Below are 27,178 nucleotides of genomic sequence, written 5' to 3'. Positions count from 1 at the left end.
GACGAGTATTCCTCGGCACCTCTCCTGGAGTGAATCGGACTCGTGGCTTTCCTGCGATGTCACATCGTTATACACGAGTATTCCTCGGCACCTCTCCTGGAGTGAATCGGACTCGTGGCTTTCCTGCGATGTCACATCGTTATACACGAGTATTCCTCGGCACCTCTCCTGGAGTGAATCGGACTCGTGGCTTTCCTGCGATGTTACATCGTTATACACGAGTATTCCTCAGCACCTCTCCTGGAGTGAATCGGACTCGTGGCTTTCCTGCGATGTCACATGGTTATACACGAGTATTCCTCAGCACCTCTTCTGGAGTGAATCGGACTCGTGGCTTTCTTGCGATGTCACATCGTTATACACGAGTATTCCTCGGCACCTCTCCTGGAGTGAATCGGACTCGTGGCTTTCCTGCGATGTCACATGGTTATACACGAGTATTCCTCGGCACCTCTCCTGGAGTGAATCGGACTCGTGGCTTTCCTGCGATGTCACATCGTTATAGACGAGTATTCCTCAGCACCTCTCCTGGAGTGAATCGGACTCGTGGCTTTCCTGCGATGTCACATCGTTATACACAAGTATTCCTCGGCACCTCTCCTGGAGTGAATCGGACTCGTGGCTTTCCTGCGATGTCACATGGTTATACACAAGTATTCCTCAGCACCTCTCCTGGAGTGAATCGGACTCGTGGCTTTCCTGCGATGTCACATGGTTATAAACGAGTTTTCCTCAGCACCTCTCCTGGAGTGAATCGGACTCGTGGCTTTCCTGCGATGTCACATCGTTATACACGAGTATTCCTCGGCACCTCTCCTGGAGTGAATCAGACTCGTGGCTTTCCTGCGATGTCACATCGTTATACACGAGTATTCCTCGGCACCTCTCCTGGAGTGAATCGGACTCGTGGCTTTCCTGCGATGTCACATCGTTATAGACGAGTATTCCTCAGCACCTCTCCTGGAGTGAATCGGACTCGTGGCTTTCCTGCGATGTCACATCGTTATACACGAGTATTCCTCGGCACCTCTCCTGGAGTGAATCGGACTCGTGGCTTTCCTGCGATGTCACATGGTTATACACAAGTATTCCTCAGCACCTCTCCTGGAGTGAATCGGACTCGTGGCTTTCCTGCGATGTCACATGGTTATACACGAGTTTTCCTCAGCACCTCTCCTGGAGTGAATCGGACTCGTGGCTTTCCTGCGATGTCACATCGTTATACACGAGTATTCCTCGGCACCTCTCCTGGAGTGAATCGGACTCGTGGCTTTCCTGCGATGTCACATCGTTATACACGAGTATTCCTCGGCACCTCTCCTGGAGTGAATCGGACTCGTGGCTTTCCTGCGATGTCACATGGTTATACACGAGTTTTCCTCAGCACCTCTCCTGGAGTGAATCGGACTCGTGGCTTTCCTGCGATGTCACATCGTTATACACGAGTATTCCTCGGCACCTCTCCTGGAGTGAATCGGACTCGTGGCTTTCCTGCGATGTCACATCGTTATACACAAGTATTCCTCAGCACCTCTCCTGGAGTGAATCGGACTCGTGGCTTTCCTGCGATGTCACATGGTTATACACGAGTTTTCCTCAGCACCTCTCCTGGAGTGAATCGGACTCGTGGCTTTCCTGCGATGTCACATCGTTATACACGAGTATTCCTCGGCACCTCTCCTGGAGTGAATCGGACTCGTGGCTTTCCTGCGATGTCACATCGTTATACACGAGTATTCCTCGGCACCTCTCCTGGAGTGAATCGGACTCGTGGCTTTCCTGCGATGTCACATCGTTATACACGAGTATTCCCCAGCACCTCTCCTGGAGTGAATCGGACTCGTGGCTTTCCTGCGATGTCACATCGTTATACACGAGTATTCCTCAGCACCTCTCCTGGAGTGAATCGGACTCGTGGCTTTCCTGCGATGTCACATCGTTATACATGAGTATTCCTCGGCACCTCTCCTGGAGTGAATCGGACTCGTGGCTTTCCTGCGATGTCACATCGTTATACACGAGTATTCCTCAGCACCTCTCCTGGAGTGAATCGGACTCGTGGCTTTCCTGCGATGTCACATGGTTATAGACGAGTATTCCTCAGCACCTCTCCTGGAGTGAATCGGACTCGTGGCTTTCCTGCGATGTCACATGGTTATACACGAGTATTCCTCAGCACCTCTCCTGGAGTGAATCGGACTCGTGGCTTTCCTGCGATGTCACATCGTTATAGACGAGTATTCCTCAGCACCTCTCCTGGAGTGAATCGGACTCGTGGCTTTCCTGCGATGTCACATGGTTATACACGAGTATTCCTCAGCACCTCTCCTGGAGTGAATCGGACTCGTGACTTTCCTGCGATGTCACATGGTTATACACGAGTATTCCTCAGCACCTCTCCTGGAGTGAATCGGACTCGTGGCTTTCCTGCGATGTCACATCGTTATAGACGAGTATTCCTCAGCACCTCTCCTGGAGTGAATCGGACTCGTGGCTTTCCTGCGATGTCACATGGTTATACACGAGTATTCCTCAGCACCTCTCCTGGAGTGAATCGGACTCGTGACTTTCCTGCGATGTCACATGGTTATACACGAGTATTCCTCAGCACCTCTCCTGGAGTGAATCGGACTCGTGGCTTTCCTGCGATGTCACATGGTTATACACGAGTATTCCTCGGCACCTCTCCTGGAGTGAATCGGACTCGTGGCTTTCCTGCGATGTCACATCGTTATACACGAGTATTCCTCGGCACCTCTCCTGGAGTGAATCGGACTCGTGGCTTTCCTGCGATGTCACATGGTTATACACGAGTTTTCCTCAGCACCTCTCCTGGAGTGAATCGGACTCGTGGCTTTCCTGCGATGTCACATCGTTATACGCGAGTATTCCTCGGCACCTCTCCTGGAGTGAATCGGACTCGTGGCTTTCCTGCGATGTCACATCGTTATAGACGAGTATTCCTCAGCACCTCTCCTGGAGTGAATCGGACTCGTGGCTTTCCTGCGATGTCACATCGTTATACACGAGTATTCCTCAGCACCTCTTCTGGAGTGAATCGGACTCGTGGCTTTCCTGCGATGTCACATCGTTATACACGAGTATTCCTCAGCACCTCTCCTGGAGTGAATCGGACTCGTGGCTTTCCTGCGATGTCACATCGTTATACACGAGTATTCCTCAGCACCTCTCCTGGAGTGAATCGGACTCGTGGCTTTCCTGCGATGTCACATCGTTATAGACGAGTATTCCTCAGCACCTCTCCTGGAGTGAATCGGACTCGTGGCTTTCCTGCGATGTCACATCGTTATAGACGAGTATTCCTCAGCACCTCTCCTGGAGTGAATCGGACTCGTGGCTTTCCTGCGATGTCACATCGTTATAAACAAGTATTCCTCAGCACCTCTCCTGGAGTGAATCGGACTCGTGGCTTTCCTGCGATGTCACATCGTTATAGACGAGTATTCCTCAGCACCTCTCCTGGAGTGAATCGGACTCGTGGCTTTCCTGCGATGTCACATCGTTATACACGAGTATTCCTCGGCACCTCTCCTGGAGTGAATCGGACTCGTGGCTTTTCTGCGATGTGACATCGTTATACACAAGTATTCCTCAGCACCTCTCCTGGAGTGAATCGGACTCGTGGCTTTCCTGCGATGTCACATCGTTATACACGAGTATTCCTCAGCACCTCTCCTGGAGTGAATCGGACTCGTGGCTTTCTTGCGATGTCACATCGTTATACACGAGTATTCCTCGGCACCTCTCCTGGAGTGAATCGGACTCGTGGCTTTCCTGCGATGTCACATCGTTATAGACGAGTATTCCTCAGCACCTCTCCTGGAGTGAATCGGACTCGTGGCTTTCCTGCGATGTCACATCGTTATACACGAGTATTCCTCAGCACCTCGCAGCCGAAGCTGTTTCACATCACCTGGAGAATTATAGCTCCTACTTTCCACTTTATATTGTACAAGTTCTCATGTTTTTATTGCAGAATAATTTTTTCATTTTTACGTACAAGTTTGTGGCTGCCCTATGGGTGCACGGTTCTCTCCTTCCTTGGCCAATATATACATGGCAACTTGGGAGGAGAGATGCCTGTATAACGTCAATAATGCATTCACTCATTTCATCTAATGGTATGGCGGATATATTGATGGCTGCCTCCTGGCGTGGTCTGGTCACCAGGAGGCAGCCATCGATTTCGTTTCACATATAAACCGTAATTCCCTAAATTTGTGTTTTACTTTTGAATTTGGGGGCTCCACTATTTTGTTTCTTGATGTTCATTTGGTTGGCGATACATCACAAGGGGTTATTCATACCAGCCTATACCACAAGCACAATAGGGCAACACCACGCTCAGGGCAGAGAGCTGTCATCCCCGCCACACAATCCGAAATTTGCCTATTGGCGAATTCATTCGGGCAAAAAGAGCCTCATCTCCCGAAACTGCCTATCAGTCAGAATGCCACATCATGTCCTCACGTCTACATCAAAGAGGATACTCACCGGCAATATGCAATCGCCAAACGCATAATCTTAAGCCACGTCCACATTATCTTCTTATGCCAATCGACCTGTGTTCAGTACACAATTTTCTATGCAGTATCCACAGATAACAAACATCATAAAGAAAAATTCACCTATTTTAGAAACTGACACCGTAATAAAAAACATTCTATCTAACGGCATAACTTGTGTCTCGAGGCTTCCTCTTTATCCCCTAATTTTCCTCCAATAACACCTCTGCCACCACCTGGCGCATGTATAACGGAAGTTTATGTTGCGGCAGTTTATGCACAAATCCTCTTCCTTCTATTCTACAGTCACCTGACTTGTGAGAGCTCCTCTGTAGTTTACCTGGCTGAATGCACCACCTGGTAAAGGATGGCACATTACGGGAGCCAATCCCAAGACCGTGGCCAGTACCCGCAATATCACAGGCTTGTCAAACATTTCAAAGACTCCCATGGCGGCAATATGTCCAGCTCTAAAATCCCCGCAATAGACCAGCAAAAGAGGGGGAGAGAGAATGGAAGAATTGCACACTAAGAAGCAAACTCTCTGCACTAGACATCCGCCAGGGATGATTACACCTACTGTACATTACTGACACAGACCTTTGCATTTATATGTCTTTTACCCTTTTCATATGTCCTGGTCCTGACCCCCGATCACACCCGCCTTGTGTTTGATTTCTTGATACAGGTTTTCTTTGCCTTGACAATTTCTCTTGAGCTGCCATTGCCCCTCCTGCTGTGTAATATTCCGCTGTATTATATGTCATCGGAGGGGATTTTATATTTTGCATAACTGCTATTCCTTTTCTTTGTTTTTTGCTTATTCTGCAGCCTCCCATTAGCGATCACTGTGCACAGCCGGCGTGTAGAGGTGGAGCACTTCCCATCACGTGCTTCCTTTTCCTCTATATACCTGCTCTCCACATTTTTCAACTTTGAGGTATGACTAAGGACCCACGGATGGGGTCTGAAACGCGTAACCTGTGTTTTTCCCTGTGATCACTTTTAACTTTGATGTTTTTTCAATAAAAATGTTTTCCTGATTTTACCATCCACTTGCCTGATGCTGATGGACCTTCCGATTTTTGTGTCCCATTATAGTAGTTATATCCTTGTACATAGGGGGCAGTATTATAGTAGTTATATTCCTGTACATAGGGGGCAGTATTATAGTAGTTATATTCCTGTACATAGGGGGCAGTATTATAGTAGTTATATTCCTGTACATAGGGGGCAGTATTATAGTAGTTATATCCCTGTACATAGGGGGCAGTATTATAGTAGTTATATCCCTGTACATAGGGGGCAGTATTATAGTAGTTATATTCCTGTACATAGGGGGCAGTATTATAGTAGTTATATCCCTGTACATAGGGGGCAGTATTATAGTAGTTATATCCCTGTACATAGGGGGCAGTATTATAGTAGTTATATTCCTGTACATAGGGGGCAGTATTATAGTAGTTATATTCCTGTACATAGGGGGCAGTATTATAGTAGTTATACTCCTGTACATAGGGGGCAGTATTATAGTAGTTATATTCCTGTACATAGGGGGCAGTATTATAGTAGTTATATTCCTGTACATAGGGGGCAGTATTATAGTAGTTATATTCTTGTACATAGGGGGCAGTATTATAGTAGTTATATTCCTGTACATAGGGGGCAGAATTATAGTAGTTATATCCCTGTACATAGGGGGCAGTATTATAGTAGTTATATTCTTGTACATAGGGGGCAGTATTATAGTAGTTATATTCTTGTACATAGTGGGCAGTATTATAGTAGTTATATTCCTGTACATAGGGGGCAGTATTATAGTAGTTATATTCCTGTACATAGGGGGCAGTATTATAGTAGTTATATCCCTGTACATAGGGTGCAGTATTATAGTAGTTATATTCCTGTACATAGGGGGCAGTATTATAGTAGTTATATCCCTGTACATAGGGGGCAGTATTATAGTAGTTATATTCTTGTACATAGGGGGCAGTATTATAGTAGTTATATTCCTGTACATAGGGGGCAGAATTATAGTAGTTATATCCCTGTACATAGGGGGCAGTATTATAGTAGTTATATTCTTGTACATAGGGGGCAGTATTATAGTAGTTATATTCTTGTACATAGTGGGCAGTATTATAGTAGTTATATTCCTGTACATAGGGGGCAGTATTATAGTAGTTATATTCCTGTACATAGGGGGCAGTATTATAGTAGTTATATCCCTGTACATAGGGGGCAGTATTATAGTAGTTATTTTCTTGTAAATAGGGGGCAGTATTATAGTAGTTATATTCTTGTACATAGGGGGCAGTATTATAGTAGTTATATTCCTGTACATAGGGGCAGTATTATAGTAGTTATATTCCTGTACATAGGGGGCAGTATTATAGTAGTTATATTCCTGTACATAGGGGGCAGTATTATAGTAGTTATATTGTTGTACATAGGGGGCAGTATTATAGTAGTTATATCCCTGTACATAGGGGGCAGTATTATAGTAGTTATATTCCTGTACATAGGGGGCAGTATTATAGTAGTTATATTCCTGTACATAGGGAGCAGTATTATAGTAGTTATATTCTTGAACATAGGGGGCAGTATTATAGTAGTTATATTCCTGTACATAGGGGGCAGTATTATAGTAGTTATATTCTTGTACATAGGAGGCAGTATTATAGTAGTTATATTCCTGTACATAGGGGGCAGTATTATAGTAGTTATATTCTTGTACATAGGAGGCAGTATTATAGTAGTTATATTCCTGTACATAGGGGGCAGTATTATAGTAGTTATATTCCTGTACATAGGGGGCAGTATTATAGTAGATATATTCTTGTACATAGGGGGCAGTATTATAGTAGTTATATTCTTGTACATAGGGGCAGTATTATAGTAGTTATATTCCTGTACATAGGGGGCAGTATTATAGTAGTTATATTCTTGTACATAGGAGGCAGTATTATAGTAGTTATATTCCTGTACATAGGGGGCAGTATTATAGTAGTTATATTCCTGTACATAGGGGGCAGTATTATAGTAGATATATTCTTGTACATAGGGGGCAGTATTATAGTAGTTATATTCTTGTACATAGGGGCAGTATTATAGTAGTTATATTCCTGTACATAGGGGGCAGTATTATAGTAGTTATATTCTTGTACATAGGAGGCAGTATTATAGTAGTTATATTCCTGTACATAGGGGACAGTATTATAGTAGTTATATTCCTGTACATAGGGGGCAGTATTATAGTAGTTATATTCCTGTACATAGGGGGCAGTATTATAGTAGTTATATTCTTGTACATAGGGGCAGTATTATAGTAGTTATATTCCTGTACATAGGAGGCAGTATTATAGTAGTTATATTCTTGTACATAGGGGGCAGTATTATAGTAGTTATATTCCTGTACATAGGGGCAGTATTATAGTAGTTATATTCTTGTACATAGGGGGCAGTATTATAGTAGTTATATTCCTGTACATAGGGGGCAGTATTATAGTAGTTATATTCCTGTACATAGGGGGCAGTATTATAGTAGTTATATTCCTGTACATAGGGGGCAGTATTATAGTAGTTATATTCCTGTACATAGGGGGCAGTATTATAGTAGTTATATTCTTGTACATAGGGGGCAGTATTATAGTAGTTATATTCCTGTACATAGGGGGCAGTATTATAGTAGTTATATTCCTGTACATAGGGAGCAGTATTATAGTAGTTATATTCCTGTACATAGGGGGCAGTATTATAGTAGTTATATTCTTGTACATAGGGGGCAGTATTATAGTAGTTCTATTCCTGTACATAGGGGGCAGTATTACAGTAGTTCTATTCCTGTACGTAGGGGGCAGTATTATAGTAGTTATATTCCTGTACATAGGGGGCAGTATTATAGTAGTTATATTCCTGTACATAGGGGGCAGTATTATAGTAGTTATATTCTTGTACATAGGGGGCAGTATTATAGTAGTTTTATTCCTGTACGTAGGGGGCAGTATTATAGTAGTTCTATTCCTGTACGTAGGGGGCAGTATTATAGTAGTTATATTCCTGTACATAGGGAGCAGTATTATAGTAGTTATATTCCTGTACATAGGGGGCAGTATTATAGTAGTTATATTCCTGTACGTAGGGGGCAGTATTATAGTAGTTATATTCCTGTACGTAGGGGGCAGTATTATAGTAGTTATATTCCTGTACATACGGGGCAGTATTATAGTAGTTATATTCTTGTACATAGGGGAAGTTTTATAGTAGTTATATTCTTGTACATAGGGGGCAGTATTATAGTAGTTATATTCTTGTACATAGGGGGCAGTATTATAGTAGTTATATTCCTGTACATAGGGGCGGTATTATAGTAATTATATTCTTGTACATAGGGGGCAGTATTATAGTAGTTATATTCCTGTACATAGGGGGCAGTATTATAGTAGTTATATTCCTGTACATAGGGGGCAGTATTATAGTAGTTATATTCTTGTACATAGGGGGCAGTATTATAGTATTTATATTCCTGTACATAGGGGGCAGTATTATAGTAGTTATATTCCTGTACATAGGGGGCAGTATTATAGTAGTTATATTCTTGTACATAGGGGGCAGTATTATAGTAGTTATATTCCTGTACATAGGGGCGGTATTATAGTAGTTATATTCTTGTACATAGGGGAAGTTTTATAGTAGTTATATTCTTGTACATAGGGGGCAGTATTATAGTAGTTATATCCCTGTACATAGGAGGCAGTATTATAGTAGTTATATTCTTGTACATAGGGAGCAGTATTATAGTAGTTATATTCCTGTACATAGGGGGCAGTATTATAGTAGTTATATTCCTGTACATAGGGGGCAGTATTATAGTAGTTATATTCCTGTACATGGGGGGCAGTATTATAGTAGTTACATTCCTGTACATAGGAGGCAGTATTATAGTAGTTATATTCTTGTACATAGGGAGCAGTATTATAGTAGTTATATTCCTGTACATAGGGGACAGTATTATAGTAGTTATATTCCTGTACATAGGGGGCAGTATTATAGTAGTTATATTCCTGTACATGGGGGGCAGTATTATAGTAGTTATATTCCTGTACATAGGGGGCAGTATTATAATAGTTATATTACTGTACATAGGGGGCAGTATTATAGTAGTTATATTACTGTACATAGGGGGCAGTATTATAGTAGTTATATTACTGTACATAGGGGGCAGTATTATAGTAGTTATATTCCTGTACATAGGGGGCAGTATTATAGTAGTTATATTCCTGTACATAGGGGGCAGTATTATAGTAGTTATATTCCTGTACATAGGAGGCAGTATTATAGTAGTTATATTCCTGTACATAGGAGGCAGTATTATAGTAGTTATATTCCTGTACATAGGGGGCAGTATTATAGTAGTTATATTCCTGTACATAGGGGGCAGTATTATAGTAGTTATATTCCTGTACATAGGGGGCAGTATTATAGTAGTTATATTCCTGTACATAGGAGGCAGTATTATAGTAGTTATATTCCTGTACATAGGAGGCAGTATTATAGTAGTTATATTCCTGTACATAGGGGGCAGTATTATAGTAGTTATATTCCTGTACATAGGGGGCAGTATTATAGTAGTTATATTCTTGTACATAGGGAGCAGTATTATAGTAGTTATATTCCTGTACATAGGGAGCAGTAGTTATACTATAGTATAGTAGTTATATTCCTGTACATAGGGAAGATTATTATAGTAGTTATATTCTTGTACATAGGGAGCAGTATTATAGTAGTTATATCCCTGTACATAGGGGCAGTATTATAGTAGTTATATTCCTGTACATAGGGGGCAGTATTATAGTAGTTATATTCCTGTACATAGGGGGCAGTATTATAGTAGTTATTTCCCTGTACATAGGGGGCAGTATTATAGTAGTTATATTCTTGTACATAGGGAGCAGTATTATAGTAGTTATATTCCTGTACATAGGGGGCAGTATTATAGTAGTTATATTCTTGTACATAGGGGGCAGTATTATAGTAGTTATATTCCTGTACATAGGGGGCAGTATTATAGTAGTTATATTCTTGTACATAGGGGGCAGTATTATAGTAGTTATATTCCTGTACATAGGAGGCAGTATTATAGTAGTTATATTCCTGTACATAGGAGGCAGTATTATAGTAGTTATATTCTTGTACATAGGGGACAGTATTATAGTAGTTATATTCTTGTACATAGGGGGCAGTATTATAGTAGTTATATTCCTGTACATAGGGGGCAGTATTATAGTAGTTATATTCCTGTACATAGGGGGCAGTATTATAGTAGTTATATTCCTGTACATAGGGGGCAGTATTATAGTAGTTATATTCCTGTACATAGGGGGCAGTATTATAGTAGTTATATTCCTGTACATAGGGAGCAGTATTATAGTAGTTATATTCCTGTACATAGGGAGCAGTAGTTATACTATAGTATAGTAGTTATAGTCTTATATGAATACCTGTCTGGCTGCAGGGGGACTGGAGAATTGGAGCCCCTGCGTCTGTACTGTAATCTTCTTTGGGTTCTATGTTACTTATTGCCCTACTGCGGGGCATTTGCGCTGTACTGTTTTTTTTTTTTTTTGCACATCTCAGGTTACGGTTAAATGTGCGGCCCCCTGAAGGGTTAAATGCTGTGCGCCATCTATTTGGCTTGGGGTGATTCTAATCCATCCACTAGTGTAGGATAACCTTAGGCCTATCTCCTAGGCTTGGGATTACTCTGATATCTGTCAGGTTTGGAATTTTTTTACACCATCTATCCAACTATTTTTATGCATAAACTTTTATACTGGGGGGCATGTGCTGTGGCTACCTATAGACTGGGGGGCGTGTTGTTGTGGCTACCTATCTACTGGAGTGCAGGTGCTGTGGCTTACATATATATGGGGGTCATGGACTGTGGTTACATATATACGGGGGGCATGTGCTGGGCCTGCATATCTACGTGGGTCATATGCTGTGGCTGCCTATCTACTGGGGGCATGTGCTGTGGGTACCTGTCTACTGGGGGCATGGCGTGTGCTGTGGCCACCTATCTACTGGGGGCGTGGCGTGTGCTGTGGCCACCTGTCTACTGGGGGCGTGTGCTGTGGCCACCTGTCTACTGGGGGGCGTGGTGTGTGCTGTGGCCACCTGTCTACTGGGGGGCGTGGTGTGTGCTTTGGCTACCTGTCTACTGGGGGGCATGGCGTGTGCTGTGGCCACTTGTCTACTGGGGGCGTGGCGTGTGCTGTGGCCACTTGTCACCTGGGGGCGTGGTGTGTGCTGTGGCAACCTGTCTTGTGGGGGCGTGGCGTGGGCTGTGGCCACCTGTCTAGTGGGGGCGTGGCGTGGGTTGTGGCCACCTGTCTGGTGGGGGCGTGGCGTGGGCTGTGGCCACCTGTCTAGTGGGGGCATGGCGTGGGCTGTGGCCACCTGACTACTGGGGGCGTGGCGTGGGCTGTGGCTACCTGACTACTGGGGGGCATGTGCATATAGTACTGCTCTTACGGAATAACATTTTAAAATATGTAGCGTTCATGGCTCCTGACCCCGGCTCTACGTGTACCCCAGGTGTGGGCCGTGGTCTGAGGATACACGGGGAAATATTCAAATAAGTTTCCAGGATGGGACAAGGAAAATCATTGCCGGACTATCAGGAGTCTCCACAGGCAAAAGCCTGGGACTGTCCACAGCTGGGATGGATCATCTCCCATCAGGTCATTGTGCTTCCTGGAAGTCATGCTTGATGTAAAGGGGGCGCCTTACAAGGTGGTAAGAGAGCAGTGGTGTCCCTTGTTCCACCCCGGAAAACTTATCCAAGTATTTCCCAGAATCCTCCAGTGGAGCATCAATGACTAGAAGTCTCCACACACCTGCAAGGCAGCCTTAATTGGCAAAGTCTCCAGGAGAAGTCTTACCTCCTGGCCCTAGAGGATACACATGCACGGCCAGGGGTGACCACTCAGGTTCTATCAAAGTGTAATATTTGGGGCAATTACTACAAACCATGTCCCTAATGTCTCCCCCGATACATAAAATATTTTCTACACAAATAGTTCAGGAATTTGTCTTTGCTTCCTAGATTTTTTTGGTCTCTACCAGTTCAGTAGACGTCATTGTGTTTGATCTGTGCCACTGACATGTGATCTTTGTGGCCGTCTCTGTGCTCGGCGCTGACCCCCTCCCCTGTGCTGCGCTCGGCCGCTGACCTCTTCCCCTGTGCTGCGCTCGGCCGCTGACCTCTTCCCCTGTGCTGCGCTCGGCCGCTGACCTCTTCCCCTGTGCTGCGCTCGGCCGCTGACCTCTTCCCCTGTGCTGCGCTCGGCCGCTGACCTCTTCCCCTGTGCTGCGCTCGGACGCTGACCTCTTCCCCTGTGCTGCGCTCGGCCGCTGACCTCTTCCCCTGTGCTGCGCTCGGCCGCTGACCTCTTCCCCTGTGCTGCGCTCGGCCGCTGACCTCTTCCCCTGTGCTGCGCTCGGCCGCTGACCTCTTCCCCTGTGCTGCGCTCTGCCGCTGACCTCTTCCCCTGTGCTGCGCTCGGCCGCTGACCTCTTCCCCTGTGCTGCGCTCGGCCGCTGACCTCTTCCCCTGTGCTGCGCTCGGCCGCTGACCTCTTCCCCTGTGCTGCGCTCGGCCGCTGACCTCTTCCCCTGTGCTGCGCTCGGCCGCTGACCTCTTCCCCTGTGCTGCGCTCGGCCGCTGACCTCTTCCCCTGTGCTGCGCTCGGCCGCTGACCTCTTCCCCTGTGCTGCGCTCGGCCGCTGACCTCTTCCCCTGTGCTGCGCTCGGCCGCTGACCTCTTCCCCTGTGCTGCGCTCGGACGCTGACCTCTTCCCCTGTGCTGCGCTCGGCCGCTGACCTCTTCCCCTGTGCTGCGCTCGGCCGCTGACCTCTTCCCCTGTGCTGCGCTCGGCCGCTGACCTCTTCCCCTGTGCTGCGCTCGGCCGCTGACCTCTTCCCCTGTGCTGCGCTCGGCCGCTGACCTCTTCCCCTGTGCTGCGCTCGGCCGCTGACCTCTTCCCCTGTGCTGCGCTCGGCCGCTGACCTCTTCCCCTGTGCTGCGCTCGGCCGCTGACCTCTGTTTCAGTCTCTGTGGTCTCTGTCGTGCTTCCTCAGTACTACCTGGTGAAGCTCTGACCTCCTCCCCCGGTGCTTCTCTGTTTCAGTCTCTGTGGTCTCTGCCGTGCTTCCTCAGTACTACCTGGTGAAGCTCTGACCTCCCCCCCCTGGTGCTTCTCTGTTTCATTTTCTGTGGTCTCTGTCGTGCTTCCTCAGTACTACCTGGTGAAGCTCTGACCTCCCCCCCCCCCCTGGTGCTTGTCTGTTTCATTTTCTGTGGTCTCTGCTGTGCTTCCTCAGTACTACCTGGTGAAGCTCTGACCTCCCCCCCCCCCCCCCCCCGGTGCTTGTCTGTTTCATTTTCTGTGGTCTCTGCCATGCTTCCTCAGTACTACCTGGTGAAGCTCTGACCTCCTCCCCCGGTGCTTCTCTGTTTCAGTCTCTGTGGTCTCTGCCGTGCTTCCTCAGTACTACCTGGTGAAGCTCTGACCTCCTCCCCCGGTGCTTCTCTGTTTCAGTCTCTGTGGTCTCTGCCGTGCTTCCTCAGTACTACCTGGTGAAGCAGTCCTTCTCATGGCTGGACGCCGTTTCCTATTGTAAGTCTCAGTACACGGACCTGGTCAGCACTCTGTCAGACATGGAGCTTCTGCCGGTCTTGGCCACAGCGGGCTTCAATGAGGTCTGGATTGGTCTCTTCTTGTGTTCTCCGGGTGACTGGCGCTGGAGTAATGGGGCAAGTGGAACCTACACCAAGTGGAATTCTGGGAAGCCAAACCTGACTGCAAACCCCTGCGTGAAACTCAGCGGGGGCAAATGGAGTGATGTGGATTGTGGAGCGCGTTACTACTTTGTGTGCTACAAACGTGAGTAGAGAGGACATATAAATATTCAACCCAAATCCAAGGAAAGTTCTGATACCTCCATAAACAGCCTGATCTTCTCCACACACTACAGAGATAAAACTAGACAACCTATGTCCTACATACATACAACGATAACGCTCCACACACTACATACATACATACATACATACATACAACGATAACGCTCCACACACTACATACACACATACATACAATGATAAAGCTCCACACACTACATACATACATACATACATACAACGATAAAGCTCCACACACTACATACATACATACATACATACATACAACGATAAAGCTCCACACACTACATACATACATACATACATACATACAACGATAAAGCTCCACACACTACATACATACATACATACAACGATAAAGCTCCACACACTACATACATACATACATACAACGATAAAGCTCCACACACTACATACATACATACATACAACGATAAAGCTCCACACACTACATACATACATACATACATACAACGATAAAGCTCCACACACTACATACATACATACATACATAATACAACGATAAAGCTCCACACACTACATACATACATACATACATACAACGATAAAGCTCCACACACTACATACATACATACATACATACATACAACGATAAAGCTCCACACACTACATACATACATACATACAACGATAAAGCTCCACACACTACATACATACATACATACATACAACGATAAAGCTCCACACACTACATACATACATACATACATACATACAACGATAAAGCTCCACACACTACATACATACATACATACATACAACGATAAAGCTCCACACACTACATACATACATACATACAAACAACGATAAAGCTCCACACACTACATACATTCATACATACAACGATAAAGCTCCACACACTACATACATACATTCATACATACAACGATAAAGCTCCACACACTACATACATACATACATACATACAACGATAAAGCTCCACACACTACATACATACATACATACAACGATAAAGCTCCACACACTACATACATACATACATACAATGATAAAGCTCCACACACTACATACATACATACATACAACGATAAAGCTCCACACACTACATACCTACATACATACAATGATAAAGCTCCACACACTACATACATACATACATACAACGATAAAGCTCCACACACTACATACATACATACATACAACGATAAAGCTCCACACACTACATACATACATACATACAACGATAAAGCTCCACACACTACATACATACATACATACAACGATAAAGCTCCACACACTTCATACATACATACATACATACAACGATAAAGCTCCACACACTACATACATACATACATACATACAACGATAAAGCTCCACACACTACATACATACAACGATAAAGCTCCACACACTACATACATACATACATACAATGATAAAGCTCCACACACTACATGCATACATACATGCATGCAGAGAGAACGCTCCGCACACTACATGCATACATACATGCATGCAGAGAGAACGCTCCGCACACTACATGCATACATACATGCATGCAGAGAGAACGCTCCGCACACTACATGCATGCATACATGCATGCAGAGAGAACGCTCCGCACACTACATGCATGCATACATGCATGCAGAGAGAGCGCTCCGCACACTACATGCATGCATACATGCATGCAGAGAGAACGCTCCGCACACTACATGCATGCATACATGCATGCAGAGAGAACGCTCCGCACACTACATGCATACATACATACATGCATGCAGAGAGAACGCTCCGCACACTACATGCATACATACATGCATGCAGAGAGAACGCTCCGCACACTACATGCATACATACATGCATGCAGAGAGAACGCTCCGCACACTACATGCATACATACATGCATGCAGAGAGAACGCTCCGCACACTACATGCATACATACATGCATGCAGAGAGAACGCTCCGCACACTACATGCATACATACATGCATGCAGAGAGAACGCTCCGCACACTACATGCATACATACATGCATGCAGAGAGAACGCTCCGCACACTACATGCATACATACATGCATGCAGAGAGAACGCTCCGCACACTACATGCATACATACATACATGCATGCAGAGAGAACGCTCCGCACACTACATGCATACATACATGCATGCAGAGAGAACGCTCCGCACACTACATGCATACACACAGACATACAGACATGCAGAGAGAACGCTCCGCACACTACATGCATACATACAGACATACAGACATGCAGAGAGAACGCTCCGCACACTACATGCATACATACAGACATACAGACATGCAGAGAGAACGCTCCGCACACTACAGACATACATACAGACATACATACAGACATACAGAGATAACGCTCCACACACTACAGACATACATACTTACATACAGACATACAGAGATAACGCTCCACACATTACATACATACAGACAAACATACAGAGATAACGCTCCACACACTACAGACATATAGACAGACATACATACATACATACAGAGATAACGCTCCACACACTACAGACATATAGACAGACATACAGACAGACATACAGAGATAACGCTTCACACACTACATACATACATACACACAGACATACAGAGATAACGCTCCACACACTACAGACATACATACAGAGATAACGCTCCACACACTACATACATACAGACAGACATACAGAAATAACGCTCCACACACTACAGACATACATACATACATACAGAGATAACGCTCCACACACTACAGACATATAGACAGACATACAGACAGACATACAGAGATAACGCTTCACACACTACATACATACATACATACAGACATACAGAGATAACGCTCCACACACTACATACATACAGACAGACATACAGAGATAACGCTCCACACACTACAGACATACAGACAGACATACAGAGATAACGCTCCACACACTACAGACATACATACATACATACAGAGATAACGCTCCACACACTACAGACATACAGACAGACATACAGAGATAACGCTCCACACACTACAGACATACAGACAGACATACAGAGATAACGCTCCACACACTACAGACATATAGACAGACATACAGACAGACATACAGAGATAACGCTTCACACACTACATACATACATACATACAGACATACAGACATGCAGAGAGAACGCTCCGCACACTACATGCAAACATACAGACATACAGACATGCAGAGAGAACGCTCCGCACACTACAGACATACATACAGACATACATACAGACATACAGAGATAACGCTCCACACACTACAGACATACATACAGACATACAGAGATAACGCTCCACACACTACAGACATACAGACAGACATACAGACAGACATACAGAGATAACGCTCCACACACTACAGACATATGCAACATCCCCCACCGGGGCCTAGCCTTTGAGGTGAGGCCTGGTGACAGCCGGGGCCCGCGATACCGGAGTGGCTGGCGGTTGCGGCCTAAGCACGCTATTGTCACGGCGCTTGGTACGGGGGAACCGGAGGGCTGTCCTACAGCCTGGCAGGTCTCCAGCAGGGTGGTGTTGGCAAGAAATGATGAGGGAGAGGCTGCTATAGCGGATCTCCCTGGGGCAACCCCTTAATGGCCCGAGTGTGAGTCTCTGGGTGATGGACAGGGTGCCGGTGATGAAGGCAGCCGTATTAGCAGGGACCAGACGGAGACAGAAGTTGAAGAAAACAACTTACAGTTCTTTATTTGAACCGGCAGGAACCGCAGCAAACGTGCCTTTAACAGGTAGATGGAGTGCTGAGATGTGAGTTGGAGGGAGCCTCAGGAGATAGTTCACCAGCCTGGATGTAGAGGGCAGGCTGGGAGGCAGCTGTGTCCTGGTAGGAAGCTTCAGCTTGTCCTGTAGGGCTTCAGGTATCACCTTTAAAGGTAAGATGATACCCCTTTTCCTCACTACACTAACTCTAGTCTAATACTCCACTCTTCAGAGGCAGGGGATAAGCTCTTCCTGCTCTGGTATGGGCTAGACAGAGATTACTCACTCACTCACTGATTCTCCTAGGATTCCACACTAGAATAATCATCCAGAACATTCCTGGCCAGAGGTTTTATTACCTCCCTTTGGTCAGGTGGTGGCTGCTCCTCCAATCACATCTCAGCTTACAGAGCACAGGATGTAACACATATCATTGGACAACAGCATCTTGCATCATACAAAATACTTAACCTCTGCCTTGCCAGGCAGGATTCACCACTGCAATACCGCTATGTCCTATAAGGACCATGTAATGTAAGGTGATTACATGCAGGTGGGACGTATTCGCAAACCCTCCCTCGCCATTGCATCGGCGAGGGTGTTGCATACCCCGGGGGCAATTGAAAGAGCCGCCCTCGGCTCGACTACAGATGGTTTGGGGCACAGAGGGGGCTAAGGGCACTTCTGGGAAGTGTAGGCTGTGTGAGGTGTAGGGACAAACCGCCCATGGTCCTGGAGACAGGCACCTGGGTTGGTGTCGGACTAAGACAAAAACATGTAGCTGTATGACAGTTGGTCGCTGACGCCATTAAACCGAACTGTACAGTAGGAAAGGTGTGGTGTCATGTCCTGTAATCCACTCCTTGCACCAAGGCCTGTATATTTGTTTGATCAACGCTTCTTCCCTGGCGGCAATTATATAGTGTGTGTATATGCATTGCGTTAGCATATGCGACACGAGTACCTCCTGACTGGCATCCTTACCCATGTATGGGTGGCATCCAGGTGCTAACTGTGTAACACCCCCGGTCCCCTAAAGACCCGCAGTTTACGGACTACCCCCATGTGCAAACCTCGGTTTGAGGGATCAGGTAGCGGTCAGTGTTTTACATAAAGACGGTCCGACACAGCCACACTACAACCTGAAAAGCCTATGAAAGGGTTAATGCAGACTACTGGCATATATGACAGTGTGCAAACAGGTAAATTCACATTGGCTTAGGAGCCCAATGGGTACACATCTTGAACGTTACAAACGTTACAGAGGTAGATAGGCTACTCAGGGTAGCACGGTAGTAAATGTCTCTTTCCTGCAAAGAAAAGGCATAAAAAGTGCAAACAGAATGTCCGTACCTAAAAAGGAAGGCATTAAGTGCAAAATACTAATAAATAAAGTGGCAACTTTTCCTGGTAGTATCTGGCAAAAGTCTCACAGAAGGTCTCTAATGACAAAGTCCATCTTCTGGGTACAGCCCTTGATGTGGGGAAAAGTGCACTGAGAAGCAAAGGGTCTCCTCTATTTGGAGAGGGACAGAGTCCTTTGAAGAAATCTCTGCTGTGGCAGAGGAAGGGTGCTATCATAGCACAGGACAATAATCAGTTCAAGGTATGTCTCTTGACTGAGATAAATAAGGGTAAGAGTCTCAGGAAAGTTTCTGGCTCTTTGGGGTAAGGACAGAAATATACAATATGTACACAGTACAGTACCTGAAGGGGGCTACAGCCCTTCAGGGGTTAGTCTGCATCTTCTTCGGTGGTAAGTACTTCGGTGTCAGAAAAACGTACCTGCCTCCTCCTTCTGCGTGACACCAGCTGATACTCCTGCAGGTACGCAGGAGCTTTACCTTTTGTCTCCCTTTGAGACCTCCGCAGTTCCGGCCTGGAGAAGATAACAATCTCCTCATCGTCGTCCTCTGATTCAGGCGCTGGACTCGGAGTCTCAGCTGGCTCTGATGCTTCAGGGGTTGCAGACAGTGGAGCCGGATCATCCTCCACAGGCATCAGTATTGGAGACTGCGGTGGGGATGATGGTCTCTGCGAGGTACCTCTTACTGGAGTGGAAACAAAACAGAATTGAGGCACAGTCACAAGTTCCAAGAAACTGGGGGTAGGCGAACACAAGGAGGTCTGTAAGTCGGGGGTCGAAGTGAGAGGTGTAGACATAGGGGCAAAAGGACGAAGACATCTCTTCAGCCGGTTCCTATGTACCCGGAGTGGTGGACGGTCTCCTCTTGAAATCTCGTAGACTTCAGGGGAGAGACTGTCCCTAACTAGGTATGGCTCACGCTCCCAACGCCCATCTAGCTTACTGGTAGGATGGTTGTTGCGCAGCCACACTCGATCTCCTGGGGCAAAAGGCTCAGCACAGGCATTACGATCGAAGTCCCTTTTTTGTTTCTCTCGGGCCTCTTCCAACCGCAGATCCACAACTTCTCTGGCATCCGCCAGGCGCCTCTGGTGTTCGTGAACCCAGTCAGTCTGAGGGAGTAAAGACTGGGAATCAGGGGACTCCATGTCCCAGGTCATATCAGCAGGGAGATGGCCGTGTCTCCCGAACATCAGATAATACGGGGTGTATCCTGTGGAGCAATGAGTGGTATTGTTGTACAGGTACACTAATTCGGGCAACAGTTTTGGCCAGTCAGCCCTTTTTGCAGGGGTCAGAGTCCTCAGCATATTGATTAGAGTCTGATTCATCTTTTCACACAGCCCGTTGCCTTGGGGATGATAAGCTGTGGTCCTCAGCTTCTTGCAGCCATATAGAGTGCACAGCTCCTGGAAGACTTGGGACTCAAATGCTGTTCCTTGGTCTGTAAGGATCTGGTCCGGACAGCCATAGGGGAGGATGGAGCTTTTCCACAGGGCCGCTGCGGTGGTCCTTGCAGATAGATCTCTGACAGGTACTGCAAGCACAAATTTGGTATAGTGGTCGATGATCGTAAGAGCATAACTGTGACCGGATCTGCTGGGCTCCAACTTCACGTGGTCCAATGCCAGGATCTCCAAGGGCCGTTGGCTCACAATGGGACGTAGAGGAGCCCTTTGATTGTGTCGCTCTCCTCGAGCGATGGCGCAGGCTGGGCATTCTCGACACCAGGCTTCAATGTCGGACTTTATGTTGACCCAGAAGAATCGCCTTCGGAGGGTGGCTTCAGTCTTCTGAGCGCCAAAGTGTCCGGACTGGTCATGGTACATTTCCAGTACTATCTTGGCGTCCCTCCTGGGAATCACAATCTGGTATAGCCGGTCATAAGTGATAGGGTCCAGAGTTCTTCTCTTTAGCAGACCCTGGTGCATGTTCAGAGTCTTTCTCTGGCGCCACAATTGAGACAGTTCTCCATCAGCTCTTCTGCGCCGGATTCTTTCAGGCACTCGCCCACTAGAGAGATAGTCCATTACTTCTCCTATGGCACGGCTATCAGCCTGAAGACTCATCCAGAGGTCCTTTTCCGCAGGGGGCTCTGACTCTTCTTGGGGAGTAGCTGGCGCTGCCTCTGTCGGTAGGGAGTAAACTCTCTGGGCATCTTGACGCACAAACCGGGCATAGAATGCTGGCATCTCGACATCTTCCCACTGAGCATCCGTGGAGGGTCCCTCCCACTGGTCAGGGAGACGGGACAGAGCGTCGGCGTTGTCATTGGTCTTACCAGCCCGGTACTTGATGGTAAAGCTGAAATTGGCAAGTCTGGAGGCCCACCGTTGTTCCAGTGCTCCAAGACGTGTGGTGTTCAGATGCGCCAACGGATTATTGTCTGTGAAGACAGTGAAAGATGATGCAGCTAGGTAGTCCTTGAACTTTTCGGTCACAGCCCAGACTAACGCCAGAAACTCCAACTTGAAGGAACTGTAGTTCTGGTCGTTTTGCTCCGGTTCTCGGAGGGAACGGCTGGCGTAGGCTATGACCCTTTCAGTTCCGTTTTGGAGCTGGGATAATACCGCCCCTAGACCTTGCTTGCTGGCATCAGTGTATAGGGTGAAAGGCAGACTGTTGTCTGGATATCCCAACACCGGAGGTTCAGTCAGCCGTTGCTTGAGCATCTGGAAGGCAGCTTCTCGTTCGGCCGTCCACTCAATGGATACTCGGGAACGTTGGCTCTCTTTTGGCAGGCCCCTTAGAAGCTCTTGCAGAGGAGCCGCCAGCTGGGCAAACTTCGGGATGAAACGCCTGTAGTAACTGGCAAATCCCAGGAAGCTTTTGATGTCCCGTACGGTTGATGGGGTAGGCCAGTCGTAGACAGCTGCAATCTTCTCTGGATCTGGCTCAATTCCATGAGCGCTCACCACATGTCCCAGGTACTTGACGCTAGGTTGTAGCAGGTGGCACTTGGATGGCTTGACCTTCAACCCATGTTGGGTCAGGATTTGGAAGACTTCAGCCAGATGGTGGAGGTGGTCTTCATAAGTCTTGGAGTAGATGATGATGTCGTCCAAATATAGCAGGACGGTCTCGAAGTTTCGATGACCCAAACATCTCTCCATCAGCCGTTGAAATGTGCCTGGGGCGTTGCATAGCCCGAATGGCATGTTGTTGAACTCGAACAGGCCCATTGGGGTGGTGAAAGCCGTCTTCTCACGGTCTTCTGGCGCCATGGCCACTTGCCAGTAGCCACTGGTCAGGTCCAGGGTAGAGAAGTAGGCAGCTGACCCTAGGGCTGCGAGGGATTCCTCGATTCGAGGCAGAGGATAGGCGTCCTTGTGGGTGATATTATTGATTTTCCTATAGTCAACACAGAATCGAAGGGTTCCATCCTTCTTCTTCACAAGGACCAGCGGGGCAGCCCATGGGCTGTGGCTCTCCCGGATAACGTTGGCGGTCTTCATCTCTTGTACCAGCTTTTTCACCTCTTGGTAGCGGGCTGGAGGTATGGGCCGGTATCGTTCCTTGATAGGAGGATGAGAGCCAGTAGGGATGGTGTGTTGGATCAGAGTAGTCTGCCCAAAATCCAGTGGGTGTTTGCTGAAGGCCCGGTGGTGCTTCATAACGACATCCAGGACACCTTGTACTTGGTCTGCAGGAGTAAAATCGTCGTCTCCAATATTGAGCTCAAGCCACCAGGATTGCTCGGCAGGCTCATCTTCAGCACCTTGCTTCACTTCCAACTGTTGGGAGGCAGACAGAGAGGTTTCTACCAAGTCTTCAGGATGGACACTGAAGAGAGTGGCTACGGCTTGGTACTTTCTCAGATCCACTGGGGAGTCTCCCACATTTAGTAGTCGAATGGGTACTTGTCCTCGGGACACAGTGACTAGGCTCCTGGCGGCTAGAATGGGCAGGTCTTCATCCGCTGGTAGAGGTTCTACTATCGCCTGGTAGTCTCGACCTTGAACGCCCATGCAGGCTCGACACCATACTAGCGTCTCCGTCCCAGGTTGAAGGCGGACAGGTTGGGGATCCTTGATCCGGGCTCTGCAGATTTCACCATTAGGGCCAGCAAAGATACCTGTCCTGCTAAGTCAGCAACTTCCGTAGCCACAGGAGTAGGTGATGTCGACTGCGTTGGACAGCAAGCTAGAGCAGATTCCTTCATTTCCACGGATTCAGGCTCTTTCTGCGGGCCAGTAGGCGGTCGGTCCCCTAATATGTCAATGGCAATTTCCTTAAACTCAAGGAAGGAGGCCTGGGCATGTTGAGAAGAGATGATCTTTAGTTGACACCTTTGATTTCTATCAACAAGTCCATTAATAAATTGTTCCCTTAAGGTCTGATCAGAGGTTTCAGCGTCTTTGGGCTCAAGGCAGGTGATGGCCTTCCATGTCTCCTGTAAGGAGAGGGCAAAGTCTCGGAGGGACTCTTGGGGCTTCTGTCTTTTCCCGAAGAATTTCTGCTTCAACTCAGAGACAGTACACTTGTCAAAGGTGTTGCGTAGCCTATCAAGAATCCGGACCACGTTCTGACACTGTTCTCGGGGCCAAGACTTGACTTCCCGGAGAGCGGGTCCTTTCAACTGCCCGATAAGGATGCCCACTTTCTGTTCCTCTGTGAACGGGAGCAAGGCGAAGGTGGCTAACAACTTGTCCCTGAATTCAGGGAGAGTATGTGATTCTCCCTCGTAGTAGGGTAACCAGGGGGCCCCCAGATAGTAGGGCATAGTCAGAGGCATCATGGTGGGAGTCCCAGGGACACTAGCTGTAGCAGGGCTGAAAGGACTCTCTGGAGGACTTAACATGCTCCGGTACCCTGAGGAGGGACCAGGGGACGGGACCTGCTCCAGTCCCGTATCTTCGTCCTTGGCGGACATGACTGGCCTAGCTGAGGGAAGTCTGTAGGGTTACACAATGTCCGTTGCTATGGGCGATGGCTAGAATGGGACGTGGGCACTTTAAGACACAGTCACTATTCCCTGGGAGGTGAGCCAATAACCTAGCGTCGGAAACAATCTCTACCCCCCTTTAACTTCCCCAGCGGTACTCACTCAGGATCAGCCGCGGTGACAGGACAGCTCCGGTGCACGAAGGTCTCCGTTCCCGATGTCCGGCAGGCAGCAGGGCTCGGTGATGCTCAGCGGTGTTCTCCAGTCGCAGGACACGTGCGCCGGAACTCCGGATGAGGCGCACACTGCTGGCAGGCTTCAGGCGCGGCCTGCGCCGAAATCCAAGATGGCCGATTAACCCTCTTCGTTGCCGGCCGCACTCGATCCAGCTCCTCCTCCACTGTAGTTCGTGCCACTCGCGCAGGGGGCGGAGCCTAGTGACGCCTCTGGAGTTCCCGCCAGTGAGGATTTGGCGGGCTGGAAATACTTGCTGCGCCACACGCCTCTGAGGTAAATGCTTCAGGCGCAGCAGCGCCGGATGTAGCAGAGCTGGTACAGTTCTTGCAGGGATTAACCTCCTGAGTGCTGGAGCGGCGCTCGACAGCACGTGGCAGCAGTATAACAGTTCAATGTGAAACACACAATCACTTGGGCCTAAACCCGGATGGCAGCAGGGTTAGGCAGCACAGTCTTTTTAATAAAGGAAAGTCTTTAATGCCGTAATAAGGCACAGAAGTATCAATCCTGTTCGTGACGCCACTTGCAACATCCCCCACCGGGGCCTAGCCTTTGAGGTGAGGCCTGGTGACAGCCGGGGCCCGCGATACCGGAGTGGCTGGCGGTTGCGGCCTAAGCACGCTATTGTCACGGCGCTTGGTACGGGGGAACCGGAGGGCTGTCCTACAGCCTGGCAGGTCTCCAGCAGGGTGGTGTTGGCAAGAAATGATGAGGGAGAGGCTGCTATAGCGGATCTCCCTGGGGCAACCCCTTAATGGCCCGAGTGTGAGTCTCTGGGTGATGGACAGGGTGCCGGTGATGAAGGCAGCCGTATTAGCAGGGACCAGACGGAGACAGAAGTTGAAGAAAACAACTTACAGTTCTTTATTTGAACCGGCAGGAACCGCAGCAAACGTGCCTTTAACAGGTAGATGGAGTGCTGAGATGTGAGTTGGAGGGAGCCTCAGGAGATAGTTCACCAGCCTGGATGTAGAGGGCAGGCTGGGAGGCAGCTGTGTCCTGGTAGGAAGCTTCAGCTTGTCCTGTAGGGCTTCAGGTATCACCTTTAAAGGTAAGATGATACCCCTTTTCCTCACTACACTAACTCTAGTCTAATGCTCCACTCTTCAGAGGCAGGGGCTAGGCTCTTCCTGCTCTGGTATGGGCTAGACAGAGATTACTCACTCACTCACTGATTCTCCTAGGATTCCACACTAGAATAATCATCCAGAACATTCCTGGCCAGAGGTTTTATTACCTCCCTTTGGTCAGGTGGTGGCTGCTCCTCCAATCACATCTCAGCTTACAGAGCACAGGATGTAACACATATCATTGGACAACAGCATCTTGCATCATACAAAATACTTAACCTCTGCCTTGCCAGGCAGGATTCACCACTGCAATACCGCTATGTCCTATAAGGACCATGTAATGTAAGGTGATTACATGCAGGTGGGACGTATTCGCAAACCCTCCCTCGCCATTGCATCGGCGAGGGTGGTGCACATACATACTTACATACAGACATACAGAGATAACGCTCCACACATTACATACATACAGACAGACATACAGAGATAACGCTCCACACACTACAGACATATAGACAGACATACATACATACATACAGAGATAACGCTCCACACACTACAGACATATAGACAGACATACAGACAGACATACAGAGATAACGCTTCACACACTACATACATACATACATACAGACATACAGAGATAACGCTCCACACACTACAGACATACATACAGACATACAGACATACAGAGATAACGCTCCACACACTACATACATACAGACAGACATACAGAGATAACGCTCCACACACTACAGACATACATACAGACATACAGAGATAACGCTCCACACACTACAGACATACATACAGACATACAGAGATAACGCTCCACACACTACAGACATACAGACAGACATACAGACAGACATACAGAGATAACGCTCCACACATTACATACATACAGACAGACATACAGAGATAACGCTCCACACACTACAGACATACATACATACATACAGAGATAACGCTCCACACACTACAGACATACAAACAGACATACAGAGATAACGCTTCACACACTACATACATACATACATACAGACATACAGAGATAACGCTTCACACACTACATACATACATACATACATACAGACATACAGAGATAACGCTCCACACTATACAGACATACATACATACATACAGAGATAACGCTCCACACACTACAGACATACATACATACATACAGAGATAACGCTCCACACACTACAGACATACAGACAGACATACAGAGATAACGCTCCACACACTACAGACATACAGACAGACATACAGACAGACATACAGAGATAACGCTTCACACACTACATACATACATACATACATACAGACATACAGAGATAACGCTCCACACACTA

General features: G+C 47.2%; 1 protein-coding gene across 1 annotated transcript in view; it reads left to right on the top strand.

The window, feature by feature from the left end:
* Nucleotides 1-27,178, top strand: part of LOC140125833 (uncharacterized) — an 87,082-nt gene that overhangs the window by 14,022 nt on the left and 45,882 nt on the right. The window contains exon 2 of the mRNA XM_072144708.1: nt 14,130-14,474. Coding sequence (XP_072000809.1) covers nt 14,249-14,474 — 226 coding nt within the window. The 5' untranslated portion in view covers nt 14,130-14,248. The remainder of the gene's footprint in view (nt 1-14,129; nt 14,475-27,178) is intronic.

The sequence above is a fragment of the Engystomops pustulosus genome, chromosome 4 (assembly GCF_040894005.1).
Source record: "Engystomops pustulosus chromosome 4, aEngPut4.maternal, whole genome shotgun sequence".
Taxonomy (NCBI): domain Eukaryota; kingdom Metazoa; phylum Chordata; class Amphibia; order Anura; family Leptodactylidae; genus Engystomops; species Engystomops pustulosus.
Note: the sequence above shows the minus strand (reverse complement) of the source record. Positions and strands in the feature narration are given on the sequence as shown.